The 15,244-nt window shown below is 45.1% G+C and overlaps 1 protein-coding gene across 1 annotated transcript in view; it reads left to right on the top strand.

Moving 5' to 3' along the window:
• Positions 1-8,076, top strand: part of LOC140468104 (uncharacterized) — a 66,574-nt gene extending 58,498 nt beyond the window's left edge. The window contains exons 8-11 of the mRNA XM_072564283.1: positions 1,486-1,644; positions 4,435-4,581; positions 5,615-5,761; positions 7,823-8,076. Coding sequence (XP_072420384.1) covers positions 1,486-1,644; positions 4,435-4,581; positions 5,615-5,761; positions 7,823-8,076 — 707 coding nt within the window. The remainder of the gene's footprint in view (positions 1-1,485; positions 1,645-4,434; positions 4,582-5,614; positions 5,762-7,822) is intronic.
• Positions 8,077-15,244: the final 7,168 nt, after the last annotated feature.

Raw genomic sequence — 15,244 nt, 5'->3', positions numbered from 1 at the left:
TTCCCCTGCTTCTCTGATGCTGCCTGACCTTTGTGCTTTTCCAGCAGAGAGTATATCCCAATTGATAGGGCCGTGATTGGATTGGTTGGAGTTTTCCTGCTTTTTGTAGACAAGATATATCTGACAACTTTCCACAATGTCAGGTAGATACCAGTGTTATACCTGTGCTGAAACAGCTTGGCTAGGTGCACATTATGATTTGGAACACATGTCTTTGTTACTGTTGGCTGAATGTTGTCAGGGCCCATAGCATTTCAAGTATACACTGTCTTCAACATTTTGATATTATGTGAATCGAATGGGCTAAAGATTAAAGTGATGCTGAGGACGTCCAGAGAAAGGTGAGATGGATCTTCCGGGTAAAGATTGTTACAAATGATAAACTGTTACCTTTTGCAGTGATGTTCTGAGAGACCCCACCCAGAGAGCATTCTGTGCCTTTGTCACCCTCAGTGCTTCCTCTAAGTGGTGTTTAAGATGGAGGTTTACTGATTCAACAGACAGAGGTGGGGGGAGGGGAGGTGGTACTAAGCAGAAGTCTCCCTTGTTTATTTGAACTTCATCTGGTCTGGAGTCAATATTGAGGGCTCCCAGGACAATTCCATCCTGACGGTGTACCACTGTCCTGCCAACACTGCTGGGCCTTTCCTGCCAATGGGACAGGACATACCCAGATATGGTGATGGTGGTGCTCTCTGGGACATGGTCTGAAAGCTACAATTCCTTGAGTATGACTTCAACTCTGCAGTGGAGAAAGTGAGGACTGCAGATGCTGGAGATCAGAGCTGAAAATGTGTTGCTGGAAAAGCGCAGCAGGTCAGGCAGCATCCAAGGAGCAGGAGAATCTTCAGGGCTCATGCCCGAAACGTCGATTCTCCTGCTCCTTGGATGCTGCCTGGCCTGCTGCGCTTTTCCAGCAACACATTTTCAGCTTCAACTCTACAGAGGCTGAGTAGCTTCATAGGTGGCTTCAGAGGACAGTGAGGAGTCAATCACTTTGGAGTCACACAAAGGCCATACTAAGTAAGCACCAAATTTCCTTCCCTGAAGTACAGGGCTTCCCAAACTGAGTCAAACCTCTGGGTCTGCCTGAGTACCTAACTGTGCTGTACCATCACTGTCATCATCAGTCTGAAATGGTTTAAAACTAAGACTCACCATCACTTCCTTGAGAGCATTTGGCACTGGCCAATGAATGTCAGCAATGGTCATACCACAAGATGAATGTTAAAGGTCTGTAATATTCAGAACGTACAACATCAATTCAACATGTTCCTCGGTCCCTGTAGCATTCCCAGCTGAGATACAGTTCAGAGGGAGGACTTAAAATGATCTCATTATGTCTATACCTTACAGCAATATCGGTTCAGAAATGCTAATTTCCTCTTGAACACCAACAGAGAGAAAATTCCATTGGTTTTCATGAGACCATTCAATTCCCAAAATGTAAAATTAATCTATTAACCCTGTTCATCATATTTCCAGATGACAATGAGTGCGGTGAAACCAAAGTTGTATCATGGGCCCTGTGCGGTACCAACACAGACTGTCACAATACCTTCGGGAGTTTCTACTGTACCTGTAAGAAAGGATACGCCAGCAAATCAGGAGAAACGAACTTTACCACCATGACACACTGCCGAGGTAAAGAAACTAGTTACACTGCAGGCCTGTTTTGATAAAAGTTGGAAGTGTGTAAGGGCTCTAACTGTATTTCCAGCACTTTTATTGTGAAGCTGCTCTATTGGACTTGGATGTAAATGTTGACAATCCTCCTCCACGACTCTATTTATACAAATAAACAAACATACAGAACAGGAGCAGACGTAGGCCATTCAGGCCCTCAAGCCTGCTCTGCCGTGCAATAAGATCATGGCGGTTCTGTTTCTGTTCCGAGTTTCTCATTCCCACCTACCCCAATAAGCTTTGACCCCTCGGCCTAACAAGAATCTCTCCACCTCCACCTTAAAAATATTCAATAACCCTGCCCCCACTGCCTTCTGAGGCAGAGAGTTCTGAACTTACACGATCCTCTGAGAGAAAACATATCTCCTTATCTCTGTCCTCAAAAGGGGAATCTTGAATTTTAAAACAATGTCACTTGGTTCTGGATTCACACACAAGAGGAAACATGTTTTCCATGTTGACCTGGTTAAGATTATTCAAGATCTTCGACACTTTCATCAAGTCACCCCTCATTCTTCTAAATTCCAGCAGAAACAAGCTCAGTCTGTCCAACCGATTCTCATAAGACAATACATTAATTCCAGGTATCAATCTGGTAAACCTCCTCTGAACCACCTCCAGTACATTTACATCCTTCCTTAAATAAGGTGAACAAAACTGCCCACTGTATCAAGATGTGGTCTCAGCATTGCCCTGCACAAGGGATATATAACATCCTGACTTTTATTTTCAATTCCTCTCAGATTGTTAATGAAAGGCTACAACTATCCCTTCCTAATGTTTTGTGACTCGTGTCCCGGAACACCTAAATCCCTCTGCACCTTAGAATTTCAGTCATTCTCCATTTAAGTAACATTCTACTTTTCCTTCTTTCTCCCAAAGTGAAGAAATCCCACATTGTACACCACCTGAGAGATTATTCTCCACTCACTCACCCTATCTACATCTGCCTGGAGCCTTTGTCTGTCTCCTTTACAACATACCTTGCTACCCATCTTGGTGTCATCTGCCAGTTTAGCTCAAACATTTGTTGATCGCTATAGGTGCCAGTGGGTTGTAGGGGATCGTGGACCTGACCAGATAGTCACTGAGGGAACGATGGTGCCAGGACAAAAGGGTGGGTTGTTGGGGGGCGTGGACCTGACCAGGTAATCACGGAGGGAATGATCTTTGTGGAAGGCGGAAAGGAGTGGAACCATTCCCTCCGTGACTATCTGGTCAGGTCCACGCCCCCCAACAACCCACCCTCCCATCCTGGCACCTTCCCCTGCCACCGCAGGAATTGCAAAACCTGCGCCCACACCTCCTCCCTCACTTCCATCCAAGGCCCTAAAGGAGCCTTCCACATCCATCAAAGTTTTACCTGCATATCCACCAATATCATTTATTGTATCCGTTGCTCCCGATGTGGGGATGCTAGCCGTCTCCTAGCAGAGTGCTTTAGGGGACATCTCTGGGACACCTGCTCCAATCAACTACACCGCCCCGTGGCTCAACATTTCAACTCCCCCTCCCACTCTGCTGAGGACATGGAGGTCCTGGGCCTCCTTCACCGCCGCTCCCTCACCACCAGACCTGGAGGAAGAACACCTCATCTTCCACCTCGGAACACTTCAACCCCAGGGCATCAATGTGGACTTCACCAATTTCCTCATTTCCCTTACCCCCACCTCACCCCAGCTCCAAACTTCCAGCTCAGCACTATCCCCATGACTTGTCCTACCTGCCTATCTTCCTTTCCACCTATCCACTCCACCCTCCTCTCTGACCTATCACCTTCATCCCCGCTCCTAGCCACCCATTGTACTCTTTGCTACCTTCCCCCACCCTCCCCTCTGACTTATCACCTTCATCCCCACCCCCACTCACCTATTGTACTCTATGCTACTTTCTCCCCACCCCAACTCTCCTCTCATTTCTCTCTCCACCCTTCAGGCACTCTGCCTCTATTCCTGCTGAAGACCTTTTGCCCGAAACGTCGATTTTCCTGTTCCTTGGATGCTGTCTGAACTGCTGTGCTTTTCCAGCATCACTCTAATTCAGAATCTGGTTTCCAGCATCTGCAGTCATTGCTTTTACCTGTTCCTTGCAACAACCTTACATTGGAATGAATTCCAGAATAGTTGAGCTGTGGTTCTGTCTTCTTTGTTTTGTATTCACACTTCCTGATTGTCTTCACCTTCTATAACATTCTCATCTTTGAGACTACTTTTTCTATATCAAAACATGTGGCAAACTCATACGTTCAGAGCATTAATTCAACACTGAATTATTAACTTGGTAACATAAAACACTATGACATGGTATGAATGTAATATTGAAAAATAATTATTTAAGCCAGCGTTAATTTGACATTTCACAGGTAGTTAGCACACTATTTTCATCTGATTAATCCTTAACTTGACATTGGATGTTTTCATTGAGCTGTTATAATGTGACAGAATCATTGGTTTAGCGCATTAGTATCTCATCCCAACACGACACTACACAGGGCGGTGTGCAATATTTGCACATAATAGTTAGTTGTAACAAATGTTAGTTGCATTCTTCAAATCCACGGCAAGTCGTTTTTTTCTGCTCTGGGAGATAACAAGATTTCTGCATCAGGTAAAACAATCTCTTGAGAGAAAATTACACCATCCATGACACAAGGAGACAGAGATTAAACAAGGGTTTAGACAGAAGCTTGTAGCAGATGATCAGTACATGAAGATGGCCAGGGAGATTCATGGTTATTTTCTATTCCAGATATTGACGAGTGTGAGACAGACCCATGTGGTCCAAATGCAACATGCACCAACACATTTGGCCATTTTGTGTGCATCTGTAACGAAGGATTTGTCTCAACTACTGGAGAACATACGTTTACTGATAAAACTGTCACACAGTGCCAAGGTAAAGACTATTCTGCTTGTGAAGCAATGCCTGAAACATTCGCCAGACTTTCATTTTTAAATACTGATAGATCTGTTCTTTACAACAGCTGGATCTCACCCCGTAATGAGTGGGCTGTGGCTCCTTCTCCTTTGTTTTGTAACTATACTTCCTGACTTGCTACAACTTCTGTAAGATTCTCATTTATGGGACTCCCTTTTCTATTTAGCAACATGAAGGAAACTCACATCTTCAGAGCATTAATTCAAGACTCTGATAATAAACTTGGTAACATAACCATTGTGACATGGTATCTCCAGTCAGTGAATGGTCATGACGGGAAGTCAAATGGACATAATACTCAAAAATAATGACTTCATCCAGCATTAATTTGACATCTCATGGGTGGTTAGCATACTATTTTGATCTGATTAATCCTTTGTTTGACATTGGTTGAATTCATTGAGCTGCTATGATGTTACAGAGTCACTGGTTTGGAGTTTTAGTATCTCAACCCAGCACAACACATGCTGCTCATGGTGTAGACCGGTGTTCAACTTCTGAGTTTTCATTCTCTTAAAATTGAGCTACTGCTGTGATCTGTTTTACCAGTTAGGAAAACTTTCAGAGAAATGCATATGATATCATCACTGCATTACAGCATTTTATCTGATGGTATAAAGATCTGAAGCACCTCTTACCATAGGTCATTTGATGTATGACACTCTATTAGAACCATTCTTCCCTGCAATAAGGGAGCAGCATAAATTTGGCCCAGACAGTCCTGTGTCTGAGGAATGTAATGTTTCCACACAACAGTTAGTTGTAATAAATGTGTGATGGATTCTTCAACACCACAACATCGGTGTCAATTTTTTTTTGGTATGGGAGATAACAAGATTTCTGCATCAGGAAAAACAATCTCTTAGAGGGAAACTCACACCATCCATGACACAGGGAGACAGAGATCAAGCAAAGGTTTAGACAGAAGCTTACAGCAGATGATCAGTACATGGAGCTGGTCAGCGACATTCATGGTTATTTTGTATTCCAGATATTGACGAGTGTGAGACAGACCCGTGTGGTTCAAATACAACATGCACCAACACATTTGGCCATTTTGTGTGCATCTGTAACGAAGGATTTGTCTCAACTACTGGAGAACATACCTTTACTGATAAAGCTGTCACGCAGTGCCAAGGTAAAGACTATTCTGCTTGTGAAGCAACATCTGAGCGTTCGCCAGACTTTCCCTTTTTAATACTGATCGATCTGTCTTTACAACAGCTGGATCTCACACACCGGAATAAGTGGGCTGTGGCTCTTTCTTCTTTTGTTTGTACTAATACATCCTGACTTGCTACAACTTCTGTAAGATTCTCATTTATGAGACTCCCTTTTCTGTTTAGCAACATGAAGGAAACTCACATCTTCAGAGCATTAATTCAAGACTCTGGATTATAAACTTGGTAGCATAACCATTGTGACATGGTATCTCCAGTCAGTGAATGGTCATGAAGGGAGTCAAATGGACATAATACTCAAAAATAATGACTGAATCCAGCATTAATTTGACATTTCACGTGCAGCTAACATACTATTTGATCCGATTAATCTATGGCTTGACATTGGTTGAATTCATTGAGCTGCTATGATGTTACAGAGTCACTGGTTTGGAGTTTTAGAACACTTGCTGCTCATGGTGTAGACCGGTGTTCAAATTCTGAGTTTTTGTTCTCTCCAAATTGAGCTACTGCTGTGATGTGTTTAACCAGTCAAGAGAACATTCAGAGAAATGCTTATGACATCATCACTGCATCATAGCATTTTACCTGATGGTATGAAGATCTCAAAATGCCACTTACCATTGGTCATATGATGCATGACACTCTATTACAACCATTCTTCCCTGCAATACGGAAACAGCATAATTTTGGCCCAGACAGTCCTGTGTCTGAGGAATGTAATGTTTCCACACAACAGTTAGTTGTAATAAATGTGTGATGGGTTCTTCAATACCACAACATCAGTACCAATTTTATTTTTGGTATGAGAGATAATAAGATTTCTGCATCAGGTAAATTTGAATACAGAACTGGTTCATAGGTAGAAGCCACAAGGATCAGTGCTGGGTCCACTTCTTTTTGTCATTTATATAAATTATTTGGATGCGAGCATAAGAGGCATAATTAGTAAGTTTGCAGATGACACCAAAATTGGAGGGGTAGTGGACAGCGAAATAGGTTACCTCAGATTACAACAGGATCTTGTTCAGATGAGCCAATGGGCTGAGAAGTGGCAAATGAAGTTTAATGCAGATAAATGCAAGGTGCTGTATTTTGGGAAAGAGAATCTTAGCAGGACTTATATACTCTTAATCGTAAAGTTCCTGGAAGGTGTTGCTGAACAAAGAAACCTTGGAGTGCAGGTTCAAAGCTCCTTGAAAGTGGAGTCGCAGGTAGTGAAGAAGGCGTTTGGTATGCTTTCTTTTATTGGTCAGAGTATTGAGTACAGGAGTTGGTAGGTCATGTTGTGGCTGTACAGGGCATTGGTGAGGCCACAGTTGGAATACTGCGTGCAATTCTGGTCTCCTTTCTATCAGAAAGATGTTGAGAAACGCGAAAGGGTTCAGAAAAGATTTACAAGGATGTTGCCGGGGTGGAAGATTTAAGCTATAGGGAGAGGGTGAACAGGCTGGGACTGTTTTCTGTTGAGCATTGGAAGCGGAGGGATGACCTTATAGAGGTTTACAAAGTCATGAGGGGTATGGATAGGGTAAATAGACAAAGTCTTTTCCCTGGGGTCGGGAGGTCCAGAACTAGAGGGCATGGGTTTAGGGTGAGAGGGGGAAGATATAAAAGAGACCTAAGGGGCAACGTTTTCATGCAGAGGGTGGTATGTGTATGGAATGAGGTGCCAGAGGAAGTGGTGGAGGGTTGTGCAATTGCAACATGTAAAAGGCATTTGGATGTGTATATTAATAGAAAGGGTTTGAGGGGAATATGGGCCAGCTACTGGCAGGTGGGACTAGATTGGATTGGAATATCTGGTCAGCATGGACAGGTTGGACCGAAGGGTCTCTTTGCATGCTGTACATCTCCATGACTCTGACTCTATGAGGTAAAACGATCTCTTGGAGGGAAAGTCACACTATCCATGAAACAGGGAGACAGAGATCAAGCAAAAGTTTAGACGGAAGCTTCCAGCAGATGATCAGTACATAAAGGTGGCCAGGGAGATTCATGGTTATTTTGTATTCCAGATATTGACGAGTGTAAGACAGATCCATGTGGTTCAAATGCAATATCCACCAATATGATTGGAGATTTTGAATGCACCGGTAATGAAAGATTTGTCTCAACCACTGGAGAACATACCTTTACTAATGAAATAGGCATGCAGTGCCAAGATGAAGCAATGTCTGCCAACGAAGCAACATCTAAAACATTCACCAGGCTTTCACTCTTTAATACTGATACATCTGTTCTTTACAACAGTCTGTCTCTCACACTGTAATGAATCCCTGAAAAATTCAGCAGTGTCTCTTTCCTCTTTGTTTTGTATCTGTACTTCTTGTCTTCACTTTCTGTAAGATTCTATTTATGAGACTCCCTTTTCTATGTCATAAGATGTGGGAAACTCTTCAAAGCAGTAATTCAAGACTCTAGATTAGAAACTTGATCACACAACTACTGTGACATCATATCTCCAGTGAGTGAATGGTCATGAAGAGGAATGAAAGAAGGTTGTGCTGAAAAAAGTTACTTTATCCAGCATTAAACTGACATTTCACAGGTAGCTGGAATTCTACTCTGATTTGATTAAACCTTGGCTTGACATGGGATGAGTTCATTGAGATGCTATATTGGTGCCAATCACTAGTATAGCTGATTAGTTTCTCATCCCAGCACAACACTTGTTACACATGGTGCAGACTGGTGTTCAACTTCTGGGTATGGTGCTGGGGGTAGGATGCCTTTTCGATGAGATGTTGGGGGTACTGGGGTGGGGTGTCAGGTGGGTGAGCTGGTAGGGTGACAGGGGCAAGTAAAACAAAGAGTGAGGTCAGTAGCACAATATACACTGGGGCTCCAGGCTGCCAGAAAACTGAATAAAATGCTTATGGTAGTTTGGATTAAAAAACTGGTATGACTGATGGAATAGTGGGTCTTGATTATCAGTACATTCCTCACATCACGGTCGTAAATTGTCACATGATTCACTCCACGGCTGACTGACAGGGGTGTTTTTACATATTCCACAGCAGAAGCAGATTCTTGTGGTGCTGTGGTAGTGTCTCCCGGGTCTTAGTATACAGAACCTCATCACCTCAGGAGATCTCCCACCCACAGCTTCCAACCTCGTAGTCCGGGAACCCCGCACTGCCCGGTTCTACCTCCTTCCCAAGATCCACAAGCCTGACCACCCCGGCTGACCCATTGTCTCAGCATGCTCCTGCCCCACTGAACTCATCTCCACCAACTCTATACTGTCCAATCCCCTCTAGTCCAGGAACTCCCCACATACGTTCGAGATACCACTCACGCCCTCCACTTCCTCCAAGACTTCCATTTCCCCGACCCCCAATGCCTCATCTTCACCATGGACATCCAATCCCTCTACACCTCCATCCGCCATGACCATGGCCTCCAAGCCCTGCGTTTCTTCCTCTCCCGATGTCCCCAACAAGTACCCTTCCACTGACTCTCTTATTCGTTTGGCTGAACTGGTCCTCACCCTTAACAATTTTTCCTTCGAATCCTCCCAGTTCCTCCAGACCAGTGTCTCTTTGTCGGCTACATAGAATAGTCCATCTTCTGTAGTTACACTGGCACCACTCCCCACCTCTTCCTCCGCTACGTTGATGACTGCATCAGCGCCACCTCATGCTCTCACAAGGAGGTTGAGTAGTTCATCAACTTCACCAACACATTCCACCCCAACCTTAAATTCACCTTGACCATCTCTGACACTTCCCTCCCCTTCCTGGACCTCTCCATCTCCATTAGTGATGATCCACTTAACACTGACATTTTTTACAAACCCACCGACTCCCACAGCTACCTGGATTACACCTCTTCCCACCCTACCTCCTGCAAAAATGCCATCCCGTATTCCCAATTCCTTTGTCTTTGCCGTATCTGCTCCCAGGAGGACCAGTTCCACCACAGAACACACCAGATGGCCTCCTTCTTTAGGGACCGCAATTTCCCTTCCCACATGGTTAAAGATGCCCTCCAATGCACCTCGTCCACATCCCGCACCTCCGCCCTCAGACCCCACCCCTCCAACCGCAACAAGGACAGAACACCCCCGGTCCTCACCTTCCACCCTACCACCCTTTGCATAAACCACATCATCCGCCGACATTTCCACCACCTCCAAACGGACCCCACCAACAGGGATATATTTCCCTCCCCAACCCTTTCCGCTTTTCGCAAAGACAGTTCCCTCCATGACTACCTGGTCAGGTCCACACACCCTAACAACCCACCCTCCCGTCCTGGCACCTTCCCCTGCCACTGCAGTATTACAAAACCTGCGCCCAAACCTCCTCCCTCACCTCTATCCAAGGCCCCAAAGGAGCTTTTCACATCCATCAAAGTTTCATCTGCACATCCACCAATGTCATTTATTGTATCCGTTGCTCCCAATGCGGTCTCCTCTACATTGGGGAGACTGGATGCCTCCTCACAGAGCGCTTTAGGGAACATCTCTGGGACACCCACACCAATCAACTCCACCAGCCTATGGCCCAACATTTCAACTCCCCCTCCCACTCTGCCCAGGACATGCAGGTCCTGGGCTTCCTTCACCGCCGCTCCCTCACCACCCAACACCTGGAGGAAGAACACCTCATCTTCCGCCTCAGAACCCTTCAACCCCAGGGCATCAATGTGGGCTTCATCAGTTTCCTCATTTCCCCTACCCCCCCACCTTACCACAGTTCCAACCTTCCAGATCAGTACCATCTCAGGACCTGTCATACCTGCCTATCTTCCTTTCCACCTATCCACTCCACCCTCCTCTCTGACCTATCACCTTCATCCAATCCCCATCCACCCATTGTACTGTTTGCTACCTTCCCACACCCTCCTCTCTGACCTGTCACCTCCATCCCCACCCCCATCCACCTATTGTACTCTTTGCTACCTTCTCCCCAGCAGAAGCCCCCCACCCCCCCCCCCCATTTATCTTTCCACCCTGGAGGCTCCGTGCCTCCATTCCTGATGAAGGGCTTTTGCCCGAAACGCCAATTGTCCTGCTCCTCGGATGCTGCCTGACCTGCTGTGCTTTTCCAGCACCACTCTAATCTCGACCTTTAACGCATTGTCTGAGCTGTCACCTTTTTAAAAATAAAATCTTACATTATCTTGACAATGTGAATAAAAAAGAAGTTCTGGGGTTTACATATTAATGAACTGAAACCTGCAACCCACCCTAAAAGATGAAAGACTTAACAGCAATCTAGGTCTGTTCAATATATCATTTCAGTTGTATTACATTGTAGACTTTTGCGATAAATTCTGTGTCTTATGGTCCTGCTCCACAGCTACCTGAAGGAGCAGCACTCTGAAAGCGAGGGCTTCCAAAGAAAGCTGTTGGACTATCAACCTGGTGGTGTGTGATTTTCCATTCATAATGTGGGCAAAACAGGTTATCAGCCAGTGAATCATTCCAATCGGGCTTATAGTCAGTGGTCAAAGTCAGAAAGTCTCCTGGTCTGTCATCCTGGAGGCAATGGCAAACCACTGCAGCACTTTGCCCATACACATGAACCAAACTTATGGAGATCCTGGAAATAAGTAAAAGACAGATCGGCAGATTAACTTCTTCCTTTTGTATTCCAGCTCTATTGATGTAAACAAAACATTTCGTTCGCCTTTTGGATTTTTTTTGCGTTTGACTACCAGCTTCTCATGATTTCTGTACCAGTCGTATATATCTGTTTCTCTACAGACTCGATATCTTCCTCAGATAGTGCCTCGATGTTCACCTGAACAGAGAGGGAAAGGCTTTAGCTTAACAACAGATGCAAGGGCACTGTAATGCAGTCTGGGATAGGAATCAGGCCAGGTCTTCAAGTGGCAGACTTAGTTTAATTTAGATAAGTGCGAGGTGCTGCATTTTGGCAAAGCAGATATTAGCAGGACTTAGACACTTAATGGTAAGGTCCTAGGGAGTGTTACTGAACAAAGGGACCTTGGAGTGTAGGTTCATAGCTCCTTGAAAGTGGAGTCGCAGGTAGATAGGATAGTGAAGAAGGCGTTTGGTATGCTTTTCTTTATCAATCAGAGCACTGAGTACAGGAGTTGAGAGGTCATGTTGTGGCTGTACAGCACATTGTTGAAATATTGCGTGCATTTCTGGTCTCCTTCCTCTCGGAAGGATGTTTTGAAACTTGAAAGGGTTCAGAAAAGATTTACAAGGATGTTGCCAGGGTTGGAGGATATGAGCTGTAGGGAGAGGCTGAACAGGCTGGGGCTGTTTTCCCTGGAGCGTTGGAGGCTGAGGGTAACCTTATAGAGGTTTACAAAATTATGAGGGGCATAGATAGGATAAATAGAGAAAATCTTTTCCCTGGGGTGGGGGAGTCCAGAACTAGACGGCATAGGTTTAGGGTGAGAGGAGAAAGATATAAAAGAGACCTAAGGGGCAGCTTTTTCACACAGAGGGTGGTACGTGTATGGAATGAGCTGCCAGAGGAAGTGATGGAGGCTGGTACATTGCAGCATTTAAAGGGCATTTGAATGGGTATATGAATAGGAAGGGTTTAGAAGGATATGAACCATGTGCTGGCAGGTGGGACTAGATTGGGTTGGGATATCTGGTCGGCATGATTGGGTTGGACCATGCTGTACATCTCTATGGATTCAATGACTCTAAGTCACGGTGTTCTCACTGAGAGGATAAGTTCACAAACTGAACCATACTCTAGGGCAGGTTCAGGAGAAATGTTCATTCTTGCAACAGTCAGTTTTTCAGTCAACCAAGAAAAGAAGTGAGCCTGCAGTTATGCCCCACTTTTAATAGCTCTACTGAGCATGTCAGGATGTGCAAACTAATGTGTAAATTACCTTAAATTCTTTCATGAGTTGTGGGTGTTCTTGACAATTATAGTCTCTCCCAAATTGCCTCAGAAAGCGGTCACCAGCCACCTCCTGCAATCCAACACACTGCAATCCATCACACTGCAATCCATCACACTGCAATCCATCACACTGCAATCCATCACATTGCAATCCATCACACTGCAATCCATCACACTGCAATCCATCACATTGCAATCCAACACACTGCAATCCATCACACTGCAATCCATCAACCTGCAATCCATCAAACTGCAATCCATCACACTGCAGTCCATCACACTGCAATCCATCAAACTGCAATCCATCAAACTGCAATCCATCAAACTGCAATCCATCACACTGCAATCCAACACACTGCAATCCATCACACTGCAGTCCATCACACTACAATCCATCACACTGCAGTCCATCACACTGCAATCCATCACACTGCAATCCATCACACTACAATCCATCACACTGCTATCCATCACACTACAGTCCATCACACTGCAATCCATCACACTGCAATCCATCACACTACAATCCAACACACTACAGTCCATCAAACTGCAATCCATCACACTGCAATCCATCACACTGCAATCCATCACACTACAGTCCATCACACTACAGTCCATCACACTGCAATCCATCACACTGCAATCCATCACACTGCAATCCATCACACTGCAATCCATCACACTACAGTCCATCACACTGCAATCCATCACACTACAATCCAACACACTACAATCCATCAAACTGCAATCCATCACACTGCAATCCATCACACTACAATCCAACACACTACAGTCCATCAAACTGCAATCCATCACACTGCAATCCATCACACTGCAATTCATCACACTGCAATCCATCACACTACAATCCATCACACTGCAATCCACCACATTGCAATCCACCACACTGCAATCCATCACACTGCAATCCATCACACTGCAATCCATCACACTGCAGTCCATCACACTGCAGTCCACCACAATGCAGTCCATCACACTGCAATCCATCACACTGCAATCCATCACACTGCAATCCACCACACTGCAGTCCATCACACTACAATCCATCACACTGCAGTCCATCACACTACAATCCATCACACTGCAGTCCATCACACTACAATCCACCACACAATCCACCACACTGCAATCCATCACACTGCAATCCATCACACTGCAATCCATTACACTGCAGTCCATCACACTGCAATCCATCACACTGCAATCCATCACACTACAATCCATCACACTGCAATCCATCACACTGCAATCCATCACACTACAATCCAACACACTGCAATCCATCACACTACAATCCAGCACACTGCAATCCATCACACTACAGTCCATCACACTGCAATCCATCACACTACAGTCCATCACACTGCAGTCCATCACACTACAGTCCATCACACTGCAGTCCACCACACTACAGTCCATCACACTGCAATGCATCACACTACAGTCCATCACACTACAATCCATAACACTACAATCCATCACACTACAGTCCATCAAACTGCAATCCATCACACTGCAATCCATCACACTGCAATCCATCACACTGCAATCCATCACACTCTAATCCATCACACTGCAATCCATCACACTACAGTCCATCACACTACAGTCCATCACACTACAGTCCATCACACTGCAGTCCATCACACTGCAATCCATCACACTACAGTCCATCACACTGCAATCCACCACACTGCAATCCACCACACTACAATCCATCACACTACAGTCCATCACACTGCAATCCATCACACTGCAATCCATCACACTACAGTCCATCACACTGGAATCCATCACACTGCAATCCATCACACTGCAATCCATCACACTGCAATCCACCACACTACAGTCCATCACACTGCAATCCATCACACTACAATCCATCACACTACAATCCATCACACTGCAATCCACCACACTACAATCCAGCACACTGCAATCCACCACACTGCAATCCATCACACTACAGTCCATCACACTACAGTCCATCACACTACAATCCATCACACTACAGTCCATCACACTACAGTCCATCACACTGCAGTCCATCACACTGCAATCCATCACACTACAGTCCATCACACTGCAATCCACCACACTGCAATCCACCACACTACAATCCATCACACTACAGTCCATCACACTGCAATCCATCACACTGCAGTCCATCACACTACAGTCCATCACACTGGAATCCATCACACTGCAATCCATCACACTGCAATCCATCACACTGCAATCCACCACACTACAGTCCATCACACTGCAATCCATCACACTACAATCCATCACACTACAATACATCACACTGCAATCCACCACACTACAATCCAGCACACTGCAATCCACCACACTGCAATCCATCACACTACAGTCCATCACACTACAGTCCATCACACTACAATCCATCACACTACAGTCCATCACACTACAGTCCATCACACTACAATCCATCACACTACAATCCATCACACTACAGTCCATCACACTGCAATCCATCACACTGCAATCCACCACACCGCAGTCCAGCACACTAAAATCCACCACACTGCAATCCATCACACTGCA

Source organism: Chiloscyllium punctatum, chromosome 46 (genome assembly GCF_047496795.1).
Source record: "Chiloscyllium punctatum isolate Juve2018m chromosome 46, sChiPun1.3, whole genome shotgun sequence".
In the NCBI taxonomy this organism is placed as follows: domain Eukaryota; kingdom Metazoa; phylum Chordata; class Chondrichthyes; order Orectolobiformes; family Hemiscylliidae; genus Chiloscyllium; species Chiloscyllium punctatum.
This window is presented reverse-complemented; position numbering and strand designations above follow the sequence as displayed.